This window comes from Mus musculus, chromosome 14 (genome assembly GCF_000001635.26).
Source record: "Mus musculus strain C57BL/6J chromosome 14, GRCm38.p6 C57BL/6J".
Classification (NCBI taxonomy): Eukaryota; Metazoa; Chordata; class Mammalia; order Rodentia; family Muridae; genus Mus; species Mus musculus.
The window spans coordinates 41,104,369-41,126,148 of record NC_000080.6 but is presented as its reverse complement, the minus strand read 5'-3'; the positions used below and the strand labels follow the sequence as shown (position 1 = coordinate 41,126,148).

Below are 21,780 nucleotides of genomic sequence, written 5' to 3'. Positions count from 1 at the left end.
AGAAAACAAAGGCATCCATATTTTGCTATGATCTTGACCTTTGAGTGTTCCAAGGCTCAAAAGTATATTCTCTTTCTTTCTTTCTGCGTGTGTCTGTTTATGGTGTGCATGTGAATATGCCTGTCCTCATGTGTATCCTCACACATGGAAACTGACATTGGGAATCTTCCATATTCACTCTCATCCTTATTTCTTAAGACAGGATCTCTCAATTGAGCCCAGACTTTGTTGGTATTGTCTAACTAGCCACCTGGTTTTTGGCTATTTCTGCCTCCATATTCTGAGTGCTGGAATAATAGGTGAGCTGCCACACCCACCTGAAACTAACCTGGATAATGGGGATCTGAATTCTAATCTTTATGATTGCCACTAGCACAGCAAGCACCTTAACTGTAAAGCCAACTTCCTAGCTTTCCCCTCTACTTTTACTGAGAATGTCAAACATGCCTGTAACGCATTTTGACCAAATCTGCCCATTTTCCTCCCTTTCATTTTTGCCCCTATGCCCCACCACGATTTTTTCCCAACTTCACATGGGAAACAATACAAAACACTAACAACAACAAAAATAAAACAAAACCCAGAGTCCATTTAGTATGCATGTATGTGCATAGATATAGGACCATCTACTAAAGCCTCTCAGGGCTTGTATCCCTGAAGGAAACTGACTCTTCTGTCCCCAGCATCACCATTGCCAATAGCTCTTTGGTGGTTGGTGGACGTTCATGAGCCCCTGTCCTAACCATGCTGGAATTTTGAGCCCTTCACTTTCTTCCTTTTAGTAATGGTTTTTCCCTTTTTTCATTCATAAACCTCCATCCTGCAAATAAGCATTCCCAGATGTTTCACGGGGGTCTTGCTGCTCACAGATATTCTTGAAGGTCACTTTTCTGTGAAGTTACTACCTTTAGGAACATTAGGAACGAGTGGCTGCTCTGAATATAGAACCAACGACACCCAAGACCTGAGACCAGATGTCATTAGGTGTTTTCTCTGTCTTCTCCTCCCAGCAATAGGTCTGGGTCTTAGTTAGACACCAGGAAACCCAAGTCATGGGACTAAGAAGTGATATTGCCCCGCCCTCAGCCTGCTTCAAGCATGTGTCCCAAATTTGATGCCTGCCTCAATATCTCCTCCTAGGAAATTTCAAGAGTTCCAGCTCCACACTTGCTTCCACACAGCTCCAGGACTTGACAAGAAGAATTAGTAAGAATCTCTACCTTAACAGGCCATGATGCGGATATAGTAACCCGCTGACAGTACAGGAATGGGTCAGTGCGTGTTAGCTCACAGAGGTTGAGGAGGTCCCATACAGGTCAGGGCTTGGGTAATCCTGAAAATAGCACCCAGCTTTTCTGCAGGTGAAAGAGTCAGAAGTGCTTCACAGTGAAACAGCTCAAGTTTTGCAAACAAAACCAAGCGTAGTAGGTCTGCAAAGATCACTTAGGGAAGAAGAGCACTGCTGTACAAGCATGAAAACCTGAGTTCAAATCCTTAGCACTCATCTGAAAGATCTTGGTATGGTCATGTGCACCCCTGTCACTCCAGCACAGTGGAGGTCAGGGATGACGACAGGAGGCTCCCTAGGGCTTGGTGGCCACCAACCTAGCCCTCAGTTGAGTGAGAGACTGTCTTAAGGGAGTATGGCAGAATATAATGGAGTAGGATACCCAGTGTCCCAGTACCCTCCCTTGGACATACACACACACACACCATAAACTGCAAGTACAGTGTTGTTGCTCCTTGAGATTTTATTCACCATACTATCATCAGGTAACATTAACAAATAATGGCTTTCTTTCCTAGGAAATGTTGAAAGGAAAGAAAGAGGCTCATTACTCTCAGGGTTAGAGCAAGTATACCATTCTGGATTTTTATTTTGATAAAGCTTAAGTTACAGGAACTCAACCTTCGCACGCCCATCCTTCCTTCTGCTGTGAGGAACTTGGCTCCCAGGCAGCTCCGAACCCTATGGAAAGACTCAAGCTTCTAAGTCACACACAGCATCAGGATCTGTTGGCCAATGAGGCTTTTCCCTCTGCTGTTTCCTCACGCTGGGGGAAAGGGGAAAGCTGGGATCTCTGCCCAGTCAAGGCACAGATGCAAGGTATCTGCTTCTTGATGAAGCTGCCCAGCCCTTCTCCTAGCCAGAACCTTCTCTGAGCCAGGTCCCCTCCTGAACCCATGTTCTTGGGAGCTATGAAGGCAGTATGCTGTGAGAAGGGCCCAACTAGGGACAGGTTGGGAATGTGGTACTGATTATGATGGGACACTTAGAAACATGTGGTTCCCAGAACCCTGCTGGACAGACATGTCTTTCAAAGGCTACCTGGTAAAAGCCAGTTCTCATGAGATCTTGGCAACTTGTCGATTGCTTGGAGGCTGTCCCTCTACCTGGAACACTTAGCCTGCATAAGCATGAGCGTCCAGGAAAGGAGAAAGCCTCAAAAGGTGCAGGGTCCCCTTTCAGAGGCCGGTTGTCTGTGCTATAACAACCAGCTGCCTCTCCTCTGTGAGGAGGGAAGCACATGTGGCTGTCTATGATTAGAACCCATGCCCAGAGAACTCACACACCTATCTTTCAGTGTTGGGGGCCAGGACCATGAAACTTCCTCTTAGTTCGAGACTCCAGCCCAGCTTGATAGGCCAAGATACCCAGATTTCCTTAAACCCTCTTCCAGAACAAATGAGACACTTATATGTCTCCATTTTGATTTTGTGGAACGCTGTCCAGGGCTCACAAAGAGCCACTAGGTTCATCTCCTAATTCTCAGGAGACCCAGGCCTTAAATAAGTAGCCATAGCCTCAAGTCGATCCACTTGTCATCACTCTGGTCAACATCTTGTCTGGGATACAAATGTGAGGGTTAGAGTCAGAACTCCTAGATCCATTTCTTGGCTCTGATACATGTGGCTATGGAAACTTGTCAGAGCTTCATAGACTCTCTGAGCCTCAGTTTTCCATCAGTTACTGTGGATAATAATAAAGACAACACCTTATTGTGCTGAGATGAAGAACACACAGCTCAGTCCCTCACACGATGCAAATGCTCAGGAGACATTGACCATATTTTATGTAGCAGATGCCTAGTCTCAGAGGGACCCTTAGATAGCAATGGCTCGGAATCTCTGGCTGCAGATGTAAAGGGGAAGCCAGAGGTCTGTGCAATATATTCATCTGGGTACATATCTAGAATGGAGGAAGAGATGGCCTGGTAAGGTTCAGACTATGGGAGGAAGTGAGGGAAGGACTTCCTGTCAAACAGGAGTAACTTTTACACAAAATTAGCATTGCTGTCATCTGAGGGACAGGCAGGGAACAGTGACTACCCTCAAAAGGAGACATGATAACCTAGCACCAGAAAGCCACCTGTCATGTCATTCATAAGATGTTTGCAGATTGCTGGATAGGGGAAAATTAGAAGAAGCTGGCTTTGCCCTGAGGGTAGAAGGCAAGGAGGGCACTCTGGGAGAGGCTAGGAGACCAGGGAGTTGAGATCCTGAAGAGGTGAGTATGGGACAGAGCTAAACTTTCCAGCGGCTCTAAAACACAAGCTTCTTGGGGACCTCCCAGGGAAACTCGCTTCTCCCGAAATGGCCGTAGCACGCAGTCTTCTGGTAGATGGGTTTTTTCAGATCCAAGTCCCTGCATAGTCAGGGGAGGCAAAGGTCATTTTTCAATGGGAAATGGTAGTGAGTACTAGGGGTGGTCCTAGGAGAGGCTTTCTCCCACAAACACATACATCTGTACCCTATCTACAACACAGTGCTATCATGATCAGGTTAAGAAGTGAAAGCTCCAAGGTCAGAGACAGCTGAGTACTAACACACCAAGACCAGGGTATGAACTCTTACCTGAGGTAACTTTCTCTACTCTACTCCACTGGTTTAGCCAAGGCCAGTGCTCTCACAGCCAAGAACCAGAGAATAGGGATGCCATGATGGCATGTAGGAATAGACTTGCCTACTGGCTTCCTAGACATCTGGCCTGAGATGCTCCAGCTGCTCAAAGATGGACTCATTATGGCTACTCTCCACTGGGCCTCCTTCTGCTGGAAACCAGACACCCCAAGTTGGGGGCATGTACTGATCTATGATTCCAGGCACTGTGCTGAGGGGCCAGGCATTTGGGACCCTCCTGTTGTAAGTGTCTGAAGAGCCCTTTATGTTTGGGTGTCCACCTGAGTGTGGAAGTGGGAAGGTTCCAGGCAATAGCAACATGATGGCCCTTTTACCTGACAATAACACCAGGCCGAAGGTCAAAGTTCTTGTTCACCACCTCTAGCAGCTCCCGCTCAGTCTTATTGGAGGTCCCGTAGGTGAAGATGGAAATGGACAGAGGTTCTGCCACACCAATGGCATAGGACACCTTCAAGAAAGATCTGGCTCAGGGACTGAGCCTCTCACAGACTTTAAAGAGCAGAGGCAGCAGGCCCCAAACTTCTTCTGCCAATAGGATCCCTACCTCTCCTGCCCAGCAGCCCCCTGTCTTCAGGTGTGCTCTCTCTTTCCCTAGTTTGCCAGGGCTCCAGCCACAGTCGCCAGTGCAATTTATGCAGAGATGCAACAGTGACAAAAAGGCTTTCCTACTGGGCCAGTATCTCCTTACTCCAGGCTGGGCTGGAGCCTTTGGCAAGCACAGGAAAAAAGGATCACAACAGGTGGGGGCAACCTACCTGAACAAGCACTCTCCGGCAGAGCCCAGCCTTTACCAGGGACTTGGCCACCCAGCGGGCAGCATAAGCTGCTGAGCGGTCCACCTTGGTGTAGTCCTTTCCAGAGAAGGCACCACCACCATGGGCACCCCAGCCTCCGTATGTGTCCACAATAATCTTGCGGCCCGTGACACCTGCATCCCCCTACAGAGGGAGACAAACGGACAAGAGATGAGAAGCACTGACACTGAGTGCAGACTGGGCAGAAGAAAGGACAGAGAGTCTCCTGTGAGCACTCTCAAAGGCCCCCATGAACCAGGCAGAAACTGTGAGTTCTCTCATCTCCGTCCTTCCTGGCACTGACCAGCTATGAAAATCAGGCAACCTGTCAAAGCCTTACTAGAAAGGTCAGGAGATGAGACAGAGGTCATCTGGGGCCATGCCTTCACTTTTGAGTCCACCATAAGAAGCCATCCACCTGTAGTAGGAATTGTACTGCAATAAATACAACCCCAGGCTGTCATCCTGGCCAGTGCCACCACGTGGCTCACTTATGAAGTGTGCTCTGTTTAGCAGCAGTTTGAAAGAAACACCTTTAAATGGAGCTAGATTTAGCAATTTGAAGAGAATCCAGTTACTTCAATTCTATTTAGAAGTCACACTTTGCAGTTACCTATTTAGACTTTGAGACATCCTCCAGGAAAATAAGGAACTTAACCTTCTGCCTTATTCCAACACTATTTGACCATAGGACCTATTTTGGGGGTTCAACCTTGTGATAATACCCTCAGTTCTGCTAATCTCTACCCCCTCTGGTCTGTGTACATATAGGAGAATGGGGTAAGAGCTGTATCTTCTATAAAACTCACCTCTGCTGTCCTTGCAACAATAGCTGGAGACCCCCATAGCAAAGTTCCAGCAAGTAATGCCTGAGAAAGTAGCCATGAACAAGCACTACAGAGATGAGTGAGTGCCTGACCAAGTAGGGAGAAATGACGGTGGCTATGGGCAGGCATGGTGGCATTTGGAATGGCTAGGTGGGAGGGCTTGACAGCATTAAGTGGGAAACTCCTCTGATCATGTACCCCTTTTTCCATATTGACAGATATACAGAGTGTCTTCAATGTAGGCCAAAGTTCACTGAGCACCTTTAATTCATGGGCAGACACTACTGAGATCCTCAGAACTACATCTTGTCATCTGTGTACTCTGGGACATGAGCAGTCCAGGTATCAAGGCCCAGAAACAGGGCCTTATCTAGAGATAAATACGCACCTGGGGGCCTCCAATAACAAACCGCCCACTTGGCTGCAGGTGGTAAACAGTATCTTCATCCAGGTACTTGGCTGGCACCACAGCTTTGATCACCTGCTCTTTCAGGGCCTCTTGCATGGCCTCCAGTGTGATGTCTTCATTGTGTTGCACAGAGATGACGATGGTGTGGATGCGCACAGGGATGACTGCACCATTATCCTGCATGTACTGAACTGTTACCTGTCCATCAAAGGAGATCCTGTGAGGCCCAGGCCTGAGCTGAGGGCACATGGCTGTCAGGCACAGGTCTCCAGGAGGCAGCCTGAGTTCCCAAGGGATCCAGAGAGTCCCTTTGTCTCTAAAGGTTCTTTGGAGACTGAAGATGGCACATGCTTATATTTAGTAATTTGCTCTATACTGTGATGACAGCATAAGGCACACATATGGGGCACTGTCTTTCAACTGTGATAATAAGAGACTGCTAGTGCTAATGACCCTCTCTGGACACTTCCCATGGACTTCTCCCATTTCTATTAGTGAACACAGGAATTCATTGGCAGAGACAAGGGTATCTTGGTCCTAGAATGTGAAGAACCAAAAAGGATCTTTAGCCACGACTGTATTTGTTGGCATATAGAGCCTCTGAGACAGAGAGAAAGAGCCTGGCAAGTGGCCCTCTCTCCTCAGTAAAGGATCCTGGAAGTACATTGGGACCAGGAGAGTTTGACAGCTGTATGGACAGGTGAAAGAGGCTCTAGTCAGGACTGTTAAGCTAAAAGGGCAGAAAGCTCTGAATCCCCATTGTCTTGGTGTTTCACCAAAAGAAGGACAAGTGGAGCATACTTGGGTAGGAGTCAGGATCCTGATTATAAGGTCCTGTCAGGGCAAGCCATGGAGACCCCTCAAACATTCACTTCCATCATGTCCAGTTCGGTTCCCATCATATAGATTAAGATCTAAGATATCACAGTGAGGGAGGTGTCATGTCCACCTACACTTTACAAATGACATAAACCAAGAGATCAGAACTTGTCATTTTGTGAGGAGTCCAAGATCCAGACCTTGCTCAAGCTGAACCAAAGCTTGTCACTCTCATTGTAGCACAGACAAAATGCTCTGTAGAGACTCTGTCCTCTAATGACATATCACTGGGCACAGACACATGATATCTCAGATAGCAAGGAAAAGCAGATAGGTCCCCTTGAGTTTGCAAAGTGGAAGGCTTGGTGGGAGGTCAGCAGATGAGGAGGTCAAGAAAAATGCAATGGGTGAACAAGCTTTGCAGGTAGAAGCCATGGCATGAATGGGTCACCTTTGTTGCCCATTCAAACATTTTGGTCAAGATCACACACAAGAGCTGACACACAGATTTATAGCCAAGGCTCTGTTTAGCAGAAAGTTGCCACTTAAGACCATGAACCATCTGTTGGATGACAGGGCCCATGCTACCTGAGACAATATGTACCTATCAGAGCAGTATCTGCACAGCTGAGGGTCATGAGATGCTTGCAGCAGTATGCCTATAATATACCAAAAACCTAAGCAGGGGTGGCATAGAATAATTTTTTATCCTAGGGCCCAGATAGGACCTTGCAGCAATCAGTCCCTTGATGAGGTTGTGCTGAAATATGGTCTCTGCTTGGCCAAGGTGCCTTAGACAGCCATCCAAAGTCACCTGACACTTTTGAATCTTTCAGCTAAGATTAAGTATAGCCAATGGGGTACATATCGGAATTCTGCTCTGTGTCCTGCTGGTCCAAAAAGCAACAGAGAGACATCCAGGGGGAGAGACAAAAAGAGCTCTGGCCACCTATCATCTGAGATTGGAAGGTACACAATCATTGAGGACTACCCATTAAATCCTCCATGGGAATTATCCTCTCATAGGACTGCACAAGGGGGAGGTAGAATAGGGATGGGGACTCCCAAGGGAGGAGACCTTTATCAGGCTCTAGGATCAAAGTTATCTCATATAGCCTTGGGAGGAGGTTCAGTCTTGAGGCAATTTCCCAATCTAGCTGTTTTTCACTGAGACCTGATGTCCCATCCCTACTGGGCAAATACCAGGCTGCATCTTTGCAGAACTCCTGGAACGGGTTGGCAGAGCAAAGGCCCGAGCTCTGCTCTTATCTCATCATGTCAGCAGATACGGGGAAAAACACACTATGGAAAACAGAGCTCTGACCTGGTACAAAAATAGCCACTGGACTGCCAGCCCTGATTCTCAGTATCAGCAGCAGCAATTTGTTCAGGTGGAAAGACTCATCCTGGTCACAGTCAACACAGGTGACAATGGAAATCCTTTACAAAGAGCCTGTGGAGGAAGAGGCCAGCTACTGTCCTGGATAGTACTCCCTGCATAGAGGCAGACCTAGGAGGCAGCTCAACTATCCAGTGTCTCCTGGCCCCCTGTGACAGGCATATCTACTGCATCTTATGGAGACTCAATGCATCTTCTCAGAAAAGGGCATCCCATTAGACTTCCTATTTCCCTCAGAGCTCCTAAGACTTGGAAACCTCTTTCTTGTACAGGGGAAATGAACAAGGTCTTTCTTACTGTAGCTCAAAGCATTCCTTCTGTTCCTCTCTTACCAGAGGAAAAGGAAACTTCAGGGTGCCCATTGTCTTCTACTCACCCCTATTCTGGGGTTGTCTTTTCTGTGGAACTCCACATTTCTAAGCCCTTTCTTTTGGTACCACAGCAGTCTACATGTTAGCTCTTCTGTCCCATAACCTCCGGCAATACCTGAGAGATGCTGGTGGCCCCAACTCTACCTTGAAAGTCATAAAAATAGCACAAGCACAGGAATCTCTAAGAAAATGTTCTATTAGGACCATAAGCACACACAGTTGCCCCAAGTGGAGCCAGTGTGATACTTCTGCCCAGAAAGAAGGATACATCTTAGTAGAATGACATAGACTAGAATAACAAGACATAGCTACATGCACTATATTGGGCCATAAAAGCATCTATATCAATCACAAGTATGGGGGTTGGGGGAGAGAAGGGAGGGGATGGAAGAGGGGAGGAGGGGGAAAGAGAGAGAACAGTCTGGTATGAGGGGCCACAAGTAGCATTCAGACATAGGCATTGCTGTCCCCAAAGAAAAAACACAGATACAATAAAGGATGGTGTATAAGCCCTATGAACCAAGGATAAATTGAATGGGGTAATGCTGGTGAATTGGAGACTCTGTGAAAAGGGCTGGCAGAGGAAAGTTATGGTGGAATAATATGCAATTCTGAATTCTGGAATGACAAGTGAATTCTGCCCTCCTCTCACAAGAAGTAAAATCCTAGAGAAAATTCTGAAAAGGTGGAGAAGATCACAAAAAATTAACTGCAGTTCTCAAGCAGGGAGAACCTTTTAGGGGCATAGGGTACTGTTGCTGGCTTGGATGATGTAGGGACCAATCCAGGAAAGGTTGGGCTGCAATGAGAGGAATACTCTTTCTGGAGAAATACGAGACACTAGTACCATGGAGACAGATGGCACAAAGCTGGCCTGGGGAATGTGTTGTGCTCCACCTAGTCCTGTGCCGAGTAAGAGATGATAGTGAGCAGCATAGCGTAGGCTGTCGGCCTCTGAGCCTGTAAAGTGAGTGAGAAATGGGGCTGATGATGTGGAGGGACCAAGGTTGGAAGATTCAGGAGCCAAGTGAGTGAAGAGATAGAGATAACATGTAGGGGATGATGTGTCAAGACCTTGGGACATCATACTTTAGAACACAGAAGAGGAGCCAGGGCAGGCAGCCATTGGCCAAAGGCCATCAGACGACTGAAGAGTGGTAGGGAGCCTGCCTCCACCTGTGCTAATGTTTGCATCACCACTGTCCTTCAAAGAGAAAGGGATTTCATCATGATGGGAAGGAGGGAGGTCAAGGCCCACAGAGCTGGAATGGGACACATGAAGGGTAAAGACAAGGAAAGGGGTCCTAGAGATACAGCCTGCTCATGGTGGGAAAGCTGTGTGCTCATAAAGGCAGGAGCCACCATGTCAGGAACTGGTGAGGTAGTAAAACTGTGGCAGGTATTAAGTTACCACCAAAGACCACATATGCTAACAAAATAAAAATAGAATAATTTTTTAAGCCTGTCTGATTTTTTGAATAGTTTTATAATAAATTTTGATGAGGGTCAGGATGGGAAATGTGTGTAGCCTGAAAGAGTTTTCAAGTAAGTGATTCCTTTCAAAATGGATAATGCTTTGGGTACCTAAGTAGAATATTTTCATCTTAAAAATAGCATGACTAAAGTGTAATCAAACACTTTCTAATTAGATTGGAGGCTCCCTCCGCAAGAGGAAATGCATATCTGGCATGGAAAACCCCATGGCTGGGGAGAGCATAAGCCCTAGTGAGGAACCTATTCCTGTTGCTTTACTAAACAGACACAATATGAAGCTGCCATCTAAATATTTACATTTATACCGCCAAATTGCTAACGTGTTGACCTTGGTTGGAGAAGATCCTCTTTGTAGTAGGTGCTGACAACACAGAGACTCACAGCTGATCAAAGTGCCGAGGAAAAGGGATCGTTGAATGTCTATTCCTAAATGGAATGTTCCCATCTCCTTTGAACATTCAGGGAACAAGATGGAAAAGAGGGTGGAAAGAATACAAGCAGAGCCAGAAGTCAGGAAAGAGGGTTGTGAAATGGTGTCTTCTGGATCTAACATGGCACTGCATCCATAAATCCACAGGCGCTTTGGCTATCTGCATACTACCTGCAAACAAGGTTGGGCCCATCCGTGTGTCATTGTGGGTAGGAGAGAGGCTCATAACATCCCACTCTCCCTGAGGAACTGTAGGCAAGAAATAGTCAGTTACCTTTATTCAAATAAGTAACCCCTTAGCTGTGTTCATGCAACCAACTATAATTAAATGCAGCAGGTTATCCACACAAAGAAACACATAAAAGGGGGAGGGAGGACTGCTTAGAGAAAAGGAGGGCTTGATGGAAGTGGGAGGGAGAAAAGGGAGGGCTCACAGGGCATATAACCAAGCATGAGGGGTTGAATGTGCATATGTTCATGTGTGTGTGTATGTGTGTGTATAACAGCATATAACTGAGTATGTGGGGGGTTGTGCCTGTGTGTGTGTGTAACAGGGCATGTAACCAAGCATGTGGGATGTGTGTGCGTGTGCATGTATATGTGTGGTTGTGTGTGTGTGTGTGTGTATAACATGTCATATAACCAAGCATGTGGGGTGGATGTGTGTGTTGTCAAAGAATGAATTAAAATATAGGTATTTTAAAAGCATTTTGGCAGGTGACAATAAATATGTATTACTTGGGAAAAATGTGCCCAGAACCAAAATGATTTGGTATAATTTAGTAGGGAGGTCTGCGGGGGTGATGGAAACAGCTCACCTGAGTCTTAGAATCAGGTCTCAGCCAGGGAAGGACACCAGAGCGCCTCAGATCTGCTATCCGGGTGTTGAGTTTGTGAGCGAGCACGATGGTAAGGGGCATGCATTCCTCGGTCTCATCAGTAGCATAGCCAAACATCAGACCCTGAGGAAGGACAGCTGCCTTAGAACTCAGGGCAGCACTATTCTCCAAATCACATATTTCTTTTGGTACTTCAACAGTTATGCAGTATCTCTCTCATACACAAAACACTGCTGCATTTAGCATTTTAGAAGGAGAAGACAGTGCCTCTGACCCCCAACACTCTGGAAGGAGGAGACAAGTCTACATCTGTCATCAGCAATCATGGGTTTCTACCACACATCCTGACATTGATGCCGGGTAGCAGTGCTCAACTTACTGTAGGCATGATCTTCCCCAGGTTTCTAGAGTGATGAGACCACCCAAGAGTGTAATTAGCTCAGCAGGATTCCCCTTATGGATCATAGCTCTGTCCAAACACACCACACTGGTCCACCCCTCACACAGCTGACATACCTGATCTCCTGCACCAACATCCTCTTCATTTCTGTCTAGGTGGACACATTGGGCAATATCTGGGGACTGTTGCTCCAGAGCCACTAGCACATTGCAAGTCTTGAAGTCAAAGCCTGGGCAGAAGTAAGCCGAGTGGGGACATGTGTCAAGACAGGACTATAAGTTTCTTGGTGAACTTCTCAGTCACTGGTGTGGCATTTATTGTTAGGGGTGGTAGCCTCTGGTTCACAGTTGAGGTGAGGACTGTGATGTTGAAAGACCTGATATTTGCCTCCATGATCATGTAGAACTCTTTCAAAAGAGAAGATTCTCCATGATATATTTTACTGTATTCAATTACACCTTGGTTAAAAAAAAAAAAGTATATCTTACACAGAACTGTGACAACCCACAACAACGTTACAAACCTGACAGCATCAAGGACATTCTGACTGATGAGCAGGTAAGCAACATATGGTGGGTATCCCAGAGAACCCTCCAGAACCCCACTTGAAAAAATCAAAGCACTAGCAAGGCATGGTGCCTGCTTGTAACCCCAGCACTTCTGAAGTGAAGGCAGGAGGCCATCTTGGCTAGTCTGGACTACTTTGAACCGGGTCTGAGAGAAAGGAAAAGAAAGAGAAAGGGAGATGGATGGAGGGATGGCAGGGGAGGGAAGGAGGGAGAAGAGAATATCACTGCAGTGATTGAAAATCAAGGGTCTTTCGAATCTTGTCATTTAGAGGCCCAACTATATACCTTACCCATATATGTGTGTATATATGTGTGTATATATTTATTATTTACACACATGGTGAATAATAAGTATCATGTATTTGAACCATCGAGAGAGACTCCTAGAGCTGGGGTCCTTTGTCAAAGCTACAACTCTGGAACCAAGTCCCCATCTGCAAAACTGCAATACAGAGTTGAGGTGCACCTCTGCATGCTGTGTGATATCTCAAGAAAGCCTCACTAACAGCCACCCCTGTCAGGGAGCCAGAACTCCTTTAGACAACAAACTTAGGTCTAGCCTTAAGCATTATGCACTTTTCCACCTCCCCGAGGTCTCTCTGGATGGAATGTTCCTCCTCTGGATCCTCCCCCAACACCCAAACTTGACCAGCTCCCAGTTAGTGTCCTTGGACATTTACCCATGCAATTCTACTCCCATATTGCATAAGATAAAAAGAGATTCGCACAGAACACCTCAGAGCTGGTCATATGAGGCCAAGCAGTCCCTCTACCCATGCACGTGGTTTTCTTTGCTCTTTGCCTTTCCCTCACCCCCACCATTCCCCAGTAAATGTTTTGGATGTAGAAATCAATGAATAATCTTTAGAGAGGTGCCAAAGGACTCTGCTCTGTATATTAAGCATTGAGTCGAAATAATACCTCTTCCCAATGCTGAGTTCAATTTTGCCATAGTCGGGCTGTCACTTAGCCCTTTCTAAAGAACATTGCCTTATGGAAATTTTCTTTGTAACCTAATGGAAGGCATGGTATTGAGTAAGATATAGATGCACATAAATAAATTGAAGTCTCAGAGTATACCAAGGAGAGGCTATGCATGGTAACATTCCAAAACGCCATTTTTCAGGATGATGGGTTTCTTCTACAAAGGCCACAAATCTTTTTTAATTAGATATTTACTTTATTAATATTTCAAATGTTGTCCCCTTTCCCAGTTTCCCCTCCGAAAACCCCCTACTCCCCCGTCCCCCTGCTCACCAACCCACCCACTCCCGCTTCCTGGCCCTGGCATTCCCCTACATTGGGTCATAGAGCCTTCACAGGACCAAGGGCCTCTCCTCACATTGATGACCAACTAGGCCATCCTCTGCTACATATGCAGCTAGAGACATAAGTCCCACCACATGTGCTCTTTGATTGGTGGTTTAGTCCCTGGGAGCTCTGGTGTTACTGGTTAGTTCATATTGTTGTTCCTCCTATGAGGCTGCAAACCCTTTCAGCTCCTTGGGTCCTTTCTCTAGCTCCTTTATTGGGGACACTGTGCTCAGTCCAATGGATGGCAGTGAGGATACACCTCTTTATTTGTCAGGCACAGGTAGAGCCTCTCTGAAGATAGCTATAACAGGCTTCTGTCAGTAAGCACTTATTGAAGGCCACACATCTTAAGTGGGAAGATTAATTTGCATATACTGTTTCTTTTCCCAGGCACTCTAGAACATTCCCACACTGCAAGAAGTGGTCTTTCTCATGATTGCTCTAGGTCAACACATCTCTCACAGTGAGCTCTGGAAACTGAGGCTCAGAGTTCAACCTAGACTCAGAGGGAATTTTTTAAATAAATAAATCTGAGAAATAAAAACTGAAATTATATGAATATCTATTGCTAGAAGCTATAGTAGAACCTTGAAGAAGTCAGGTCTGAGCCCTTTCCAGGAAACTGGTGTGAATAATGGGCAAATGGAAGCTCCACCAAAATGTCTTTGCAGCAAGTGCCATGCCCTGGGTCATCTGATATACCCCCAGGCTTGGTTGCTTCCTGCCATGCCCAGATATAAGCAGTGGCATCTGCAGGGAAGTCCTCAGTTATCCTTGTGCCACTTGGTGCTTCCTGGTCCCCTTACTTCCTTGCCTGGCCTGAACCTCTTTCCCGGCCCTCAGCTCCTTAACCACCTGGCATGGGTGCTAACCTGGACTTCCCAGTCTCCTTCACCTGTAATTAGGCCCAGGTGCTTGAAAATGAGGCCTCATTTTCTGTATCTATAGTAAAATGCAGTACAGCTCAGTGGAAAGTACAGGAACACCCACCCTGGTGTTGTTTCACGGTAGTTATACTCTAAGCCAGGATATCCTCATTTGCATAAGAAACAGTCCAGGGTATTCTGGAATGATGAAGTCAGATGACATAAGTAGACACTAGCACCTGTGCTTGGCACAGAGCTTGTGGTCACTAAAGGGATACCCCCTTCATTACGAGCTTCATTCAAAGCTTCTGCCAGCACAGGGAAAGCAGGACCTTAAAAGAGACTTGTCAGTAATGAACAGATACACGCTGGCCCCTCCCGCTGTAGTCCTCTATAGAAGGCAGCCAGACCTTGCTCTAGGAATGTTTACTCTCCAGATGGAATTTGTACTGTAAAACTGAAGGATCAGATTTGACTCCGTATGGAAAATGGACACAGCAGAGACCTACATGCACACAGACCCAGCAAACTCATCCTCACCCTTGGCAGAGTCGTCATAGCCAATGTGCTTGATGGTGTCTCTCACCACCCGCTGGTAATCAACCATGGCCACTGAGGTGATCTCCCCACACAGTAGCACCATACCTGTCTTGCACACTGTCTCTGTAAGAAAAGGAAGGTAGGTAGTAGTCATGGGCAGCTGACAGAAGCTCAAGTGTCTAGACCTATCAAAGTGGAGATAGAACGATTCATTAGTGGCTTCAGTGAAGAATAGTTTCTAAGAAAGAATAGCTGTGCCAACAAAAAGAGCAACTCCAGCACTAATTACTGAGTATGTGCAAGTGTTGGTAGTAGAATGAAGCTTTGAAAAGGATGAGTTGTATTTGAGTTTTGTGCAAAGTACTTACTGATTCTGTTATCTTGGACAACCTACTTAACCTGTCTCCAGTCATGTAGCTTTCATGAATTAATCAACAGGATGAATGCATATGACACAACATCTCTCAACACACACACACACACACACACACACACACACACACACACACATACACACATACACAGAGACCATGATGCTAGAACATGTGTATCCTAACCCAAGGATCAAATCAGACCACTTTCTCAAAAGGAATTTTTCTGTAAGAACTGGAATCCCATAACTATCTACTGCCAGAGGCTCTCATGGAATCTTTAAAAACAGGAGCAAGAGCCCTAGCTAAGAATCTAGTGTGGATACAATGCCAAAATCTTACAGAAAATGCCACTGTTTGTTTCAATGCTATCAGGGTGATATCTACTCTCAGAGTAAAACAAGGACCTGACATACGGGCTGAGATGCTTGTAGAGAAGGAAGGGAGGGTCTTCACAGAGGACAGTATACATCACAGACAGTGACAGTGCATACTGGTCTCCACACTGGGGTCTCCTGCACCATAAGGTATGGCAAAGAGCCAGGTGCAACCAGCACTGTCTTCCCATCTGTAAGGTCAGAGATTGGACATGGACCTTCCACACTCTGAAGTCAAGGACTATGTTGTGTGACAAAGCCTTCTATCAGACAAAGATTTGATGCTGGAAAACTTATCTTGCAAACAACAGTAAAGATATTTGGCCTATATGGACCCCCAGAGACCACAGGTGGATGGCATGGGTGGACAAGGGCTTCAGTGCTTTATTCAACACTGATGGCCCTTTGAAAAGCTGTTGGTTTGGGTGTGAATAGTTAATGAAACTGCTGTTCTTTGTTGCTGGTAAATGGGATGCATAAATTAATTTAACATATGAGGCATACCACAAACAAGGAAAGAAAATCAAAGTAGCTAGATATACATAGTCATCAACTGAGTTTCTAGCCAGCCTCAAGCATTTCAGCTCTTCACTTTCTCGGAAGGATTCATCTAAGAATTTAGAAAGTCCACCGACTCCCAGTGAAACCTTTGCTAAGGAGACCATGTTCCCCCCTAGTCCTCTGCTAGTTCTGGTGACATCTTACATCAACTTCTAGGTGATGAATCTGTTTCATCATTAGAAATGTTTTCTGCCCTTATACAACATAAGAAAGTCACTTTAAGAAGACCTCTCCTGTAGACAGGAGGACATTGACTTTGGACTTGAATATGACTCTATGATCTATGTGCACCATGAACTTCTTTGTCCAGCATACTTAGGTCTCCAGCAAAAAAAAAAAAAAGGGAACTTGTCTCTTACCACAGGCCACCTTGGCATTGGGGTCTTGCTTGAGGTGAGCATCCAGCACCGCATCACTAATCTGGTCACAGATCTTATCTGGATAAGAACAAACACTGAATGTAACAAGTAACATAATTGCTAAGCATGGCAAACTTAAATTCTAAAAAAGACACCTTATGAGTCAGCTTATCAAACCTATCTATCAAAAATAAAAAGGATATTCTCTTACATATCAAAAATGAGAATTGTTTTGTCTAATAAATCCTTTTATAGATTTTTAATTTTCCCTATTCTTTGACAGTTTCATATATATATGTATATATATATGCATATACATATGTATATATGTACAATATATGTTGCTCATAACCAATCCCCATTACCCTCTCTTATTTCCCTCCATTCCTTTTGAGCTTTTTCTTTAGGTCCCCCCTCTATTTTGCTGCTTTGTTTAGGTGAGCCACTGAGTTTGACTGGAGTTGCCTGCATGAGTATTTGAATTCTTAATTTCTTCTAATTCTTCCCTCATTTTGGATGGCAGGTATTGCATGAACTCATAGAATCCCTTAAAAGGAAAATACATTTCAAAGCCAGCTCTTCTAAGAGTCCAAGCAACTCACAATCACATTATACTAAAGAAGTCTTTCATTTCCCAACCCTATTCCCTAGTGCTAACATTCAGAAAAATTATGGCTATAGTCTAACATCCTTCATAAAATCAGTAAAATCTGGTCACTAAGTGACCAGACAAATGCCATATTGAAGGCTCTATAGATGCAAACTAAAAGGTACAAAACACAAACCCAGGTAGATGGCATCAACCATGGTTCCCTCCACAAGAGAACCCATAGACACCACTGTTCATGAGAACACTACCATAAGAAGCTCTCAGATCCTCCCTCTGTTCATTCAGCTCCTGCAAGTCAGACGTGTGTCCTGAAAGCTGGGCTAAGATGAGACTGACAAAGATGCAGCAAGAGCCGGGAAGTAAGGTTCTAACATGTAGATCACCAAGTTACATTGTGCACAAATTCACTCAGCGTTGCCGTTAAACACTACTAACAAATTAAGAGATAAAAGAGCCTCCTATTTAAGAAATATTGTCTTTCACTTAATGTTTAAAATGTCCAGAGAGTCTCCTCTTTAAGAGTGTTTTTTTATGATTTCTTTTTACTTGTGTATATGTGCATGTGTAATCTGTATGGGAGAATGCAGACATGTGGGAACAGATAACCATGGGATCTAGAAGCAGATGTTGGTCCTCTGGAGCTGGAGTGGATGCTCAAATCAAACCCGTCTTCTGCAAAAGCAGTGAGTGCCCTTAACACTGAGCATCTCTATGGCCCATGGAGATCATCTCTGAGCATTCAGATCCTGAGTCAAGGAGTTTAGCTATCAAATATAGATATTAAGATATTGATTAACTTGCCATTAAATGTCAACTCTCTAATTTGAAATAAATGATGGAGTTTTTCTATCCATCCTTCTGCCAGTGGTAGATGCTCATTTTAAATCTGGGAAGGTGTGAGTCCACATCCTCTGCCAGTCATATCAGTAAAGGCCGCCTGACATTCTAAAATAAGTTATATGGTGGTCAATATTGACCTGTCAGAGTGTCTATAAGCTATTCATAAGTTAACTACTGACAGATATCCAGAAATCCCATTCATGTAAAGGAATTATTATTATTTATTATTATTATTATTATTATTATTATTATTATTACTACTATTACTATGTCCAGCTCACATAAGGTGCCACTATGTTGGGAAATACAGGTAAAGGGAAAAATTAGCAAGGTCATGAAGATAGATGCTTGATAATTCCTCAATCCCTAAGAGACCTTGCTCTCTCTCCTCGCTCCCCCTCCCATCTGGGATTTTTGAGATTCACACAATGAAGTTTGCCTTGAGCTTGCTCTACAGTCAAGGGTAATCTTGATGTCTTAACTCCCCTGTCTCCAGCTTCCAAGTGCTGTGATTACAATTCAAATCTTTTTTTTTTTCCCATCCAGGAGTGAAGCCACTAAATACAAGGACTTGCATAGGCTGGCAGGCAAACTCTATCTGTACTGCTGAGCTACATCAATCCCTGGAAGAATTTCTTTCTGAGAAGTCTGCTCAGGATTTCAAAGTTTCTATTACTTCATAGGCTTAAGACAGTCATTTTATCTTTCTAGTACGGGAGAATTTTGCCATGAAATGGTAAACAGGTCACCAAGCCTCCAAGGAAACCAACCAACTTGGACACTTAATTTACAGTAGAAAGTGAATGGTGAATGAGACAAATTGATAGGCTATCATTAACGAAGCAAAATAGTCAGTGGGTTAGCAGATGTCTTCCTGCTCTGTCCACCAAACACATGGCTGTTAGGTACAACGGGCTACACTTGAGACAAGTAACCACTGAAAAGACTTCACTTTCTCTTGGCATAGTATGTTCTTCTAACATATGGGTGACTATCAGAAACAATGGAGCTGCCCAGACAAACACCAGAGATGTACCTATGATGGACAGCTGCACTATTGACATTTGGGGCCAAATAATTCTTGGTTATGGGACTCACTCAAGTATTGTGGAATGTTTAGCTGCATGTCTGGTTCCTAGCCAACAGACTCCAGGAAAATCTTGCCTCCAAGCCCTATGATGCAACAATAAAAAAAAAAAAAATGGTCCTAGACATAACAAAATGCTTCTGAAAGAAGAGGGCCTGGATTGCCTTCAGTTGGGGACCATGGAATAAGGCACACAGGTGTAGTGAATTGAAAAACACAAAGTCGAATTTCAAGGTATAAAGTTAATCTCTTGGAGAGAGAAGGAAGGTAGGAAAATTAGACTTGGTGACAAGTCACTTGGTGACACAACATATCGCCCAGAAGGATGTGAATAAGTTCTCAAATCCTCAAATCAGTGTGCCTAAATCCAGGTTTCTCCTAGAACAATGGTTATCAACCCCAGAGCTCTCCTAGATCAGTTGTTCTCAATGTGGTATTCCCATACCAGCAGAAGCAGCACCTCCTAAAAGCTGTTATAAATTAGAATTCTTAAGCATCTACCTATCAAGACCTACCAAATTGGACACGATGGGAGTAAGTCCCAGCCCTTGGCGTCATTGAGCCTTGTGATGTGATGCCTCTGTACTATACAGCTTGACAACCTCTGTCCTACAGTCAGAACTTGTGACTACCTACTCAGGGTCCTGTCACTGACAATTGTCTGTAGCTTTCCATCACAATCCATCCCCCTTTCAAGAACCAAAACAATGTTTGAATGTTCCTCTATAGCAGTGGTTCTGAAGCTTCCTAATACTGTGACCTTTTAATACAGTTCCTCATGTTGTAGTAACCCCCAACCAAAGTTATTTTTGATGCTACTTCATAACTGTCATTTTGCTACTGTTATGAACAATTCAAAACAGTGTTTTCTGGTGGTCTTAGGTGACCCCTGAGAAGGGGTTATTTGACTCTCAAGGAGTCAAGACCCACACATTGAAAAGCACTGCTCTTTAGGAAGTTCATACTGTGTCAGAAAAGCATCTCTGAGATCCTTGCCATCTGCAGCTCCGACTCAGCAGCCATTAGAGTGCAGTGCTATTCCTTTCTAACCTGTGCATGGCTCACATGCAAAACTTTTTCCTATTTGAGAACCATCCTCCTAGTCTTCAAGATGGGTGACACCTTTACAACCAGCAAAGAAAGCACACTTCCTGCAAAGAGTCTCTACAGCAATGGATGAACCTTGTTTTTAAGGTACCTAGTAAAAGTAACTCCTGGCACAGGCTGGGGATGGCAGGATTACCTGAGTTCAAGGCAACCTACTTACCTGGATGCCCCTCTCCTACAGATTCTGATGTGAACATGAAGGCTCCCTCTTCACTTAGAGAATGGTCACACAAGCCATCCACAGGTCCATTCATTGTGCCACACTTTTCGACTTCACTTCTCCAAAGTGACAACTTCAGAGCTTTTTCTTTTCTTTCTTTTCTTATCCTCCCCCTACAAACCCAACAGGCAGATCTTTGGCAGAATCCCGAGGAGATGACTTCTGCCTAAGTGCCTATGAGCATATGAGGACAGGGTAAGGATGGGCAAAGAGGGAGATAGCGGATGGAATACAGATGTGTCACTCCAGGCTGGTCGCAGCTTGCTCCCAGGTGACTCCTATATATGGAAAAGTGAAAGTGCCTGAATAATCAAGCAAGGACAGTGGAGGAGTCCATTTCCTGGAAGGGGGGAGGTCTTTTTACCTTGAGGAATTTCAGCCTTCAGCTCTGATGTCTCAAGTGGCAAGTCTGTGGTCTAAGTGAGATTAGGAAGGCTGTTTAGCCTCTCGGACCGGAAGTGCCTTTCGGACTTCCTTCAGCTCCTTAGCTAATCTCTGAGTGGTTCCCGGGATACCATCCCACTCTGGAGACCTGGGGGCCTGGAGTTACTCATGGGCAGCCAGAAAGTCTCCCAGAGATTTGGTATGGGCTAAGGTTGCAACACAGTGAGGCTCTGCTGTGAAGGCTTCTCTCCACCCCCACACCTGCTCTGGATTGGGCTCGCCCCCTCTACCTCCTCAGCGCAGAACAGGAGCCAAGAGAGTGCACCTGTACCCTGAACCAGCTGTACCATTACACAACAGATTCGCTTTAGTTCGAGGGAAATCTTTGCCGCCCGCATTTTTTTTTCCTGACACAAGAAATCACCTAAGCTGTCAATATCTCTAAGAGACCTGCAAACACATTAACAAGCTAGAGGTTTGGTAGTGGCGCTGGTGGGTGATCCAGGACACAAAGATTATTAATTTTTTAAAATGGAATTTTGAGAAACAGATTCATTATGTGCAAATTAGTATTCCGGTTTAGTATCCCCCCCCCCAACATGTGACAAACTTCCGTGAGTTCAGTTTTGTTCCTCTCATAAACACATGAAGTTCCTATAACTTCATTCTATGCAGGATTGATAGTATCCTTAATTAGCTTGTGTCAAAAATGATAGCGTCTGTCTGCAGGTTTTCTCCTACTCTCAGATCTACAATGTTTGAGTAATGGGAAGTTGAGACCAGACAGGAGATTAGTAAGAAACCAGTTCCTTCTAGAATACAATAAAAAGTAACCAACCAAAGCCTTGTGCCTACAGAGTGGACTGGAGGAA

At 44.9% G+C, this 21,780-nt stretch overlaps 1 protein-coding gene across 2 annotated transcripts; it reads right to left on the bottom strand.

Moving 5' to 3' along the window:
• Window positions 1-1,720: 1,720 nt before the first annotated feature.
• On the bottom strand, window positions 1,721-21,137 carry Mat1a (methionine adenosyltransferase I, alpha). Of its 2 annotated transcripts, none has more exons than NM_133653.3 (10): window positions 20,889-21,116; window positions 20,465-20,802; window positions 16,661-16,738; window positions 14,993-15,115; window positions 11,820-11,932; window positions 11,283-11,426; window positions 5,931-6,149; window positions 4,677-4,859; window positions 4,236-4,369; window positions 1,721-3,646 (listed from the first exon to the last, which is right to left on the bottom strand). In NM_133653.3, exons 2-10 carry the CDS (start codon window positions 20,556-20,558, stop codon window positions 3,544-3,546), a joined length of 1,191 nt encoding a protein of 396 aa, NP_598414.1. In that variant the 5' UTR covers window positions 20,559-20,802; window positions 20,889-21,116; the 3' UTR covers window positions 1,721-3,543. The 2 variants fall into 2 exon arrangements, with proteins under 2 accessions (NP_598414.1, XP_006518513.1); XM_006518450.3 differs by having other exon boundaries at window positions 1,727-3,646; window positions 20,465-20,637; window positions 20,889-21,137.
• Between the last annotated feature and the right edge of the window lie 643 nt (window positions 21,138-21,780).

Bases quoted from the DNA above. Each gene is read 5' to 3' on its own strand.
- Mat1a (XM_006518450.3), bottom strand. From the start codon at position 20,558: ATGAATGGACCTGTGGATGGCTTGTGTGACCATTCTCTAAGTGAAGAG. The intron at 11,933-14,992 runs GTGAGGATGAGT...ACTTCTGCCCAG, and splicing joins CTATGACGACTCTGCCAAGG to GCTTTGACTTCAAGACTTGC. The intron at 3,647-4,235 runs GTAAAAGGGCCA...CTGACTATGCAG, and splicing joins CGGCCTGGTGTTATTGTCAG to GGACTTGGATCTGAAAAAAC.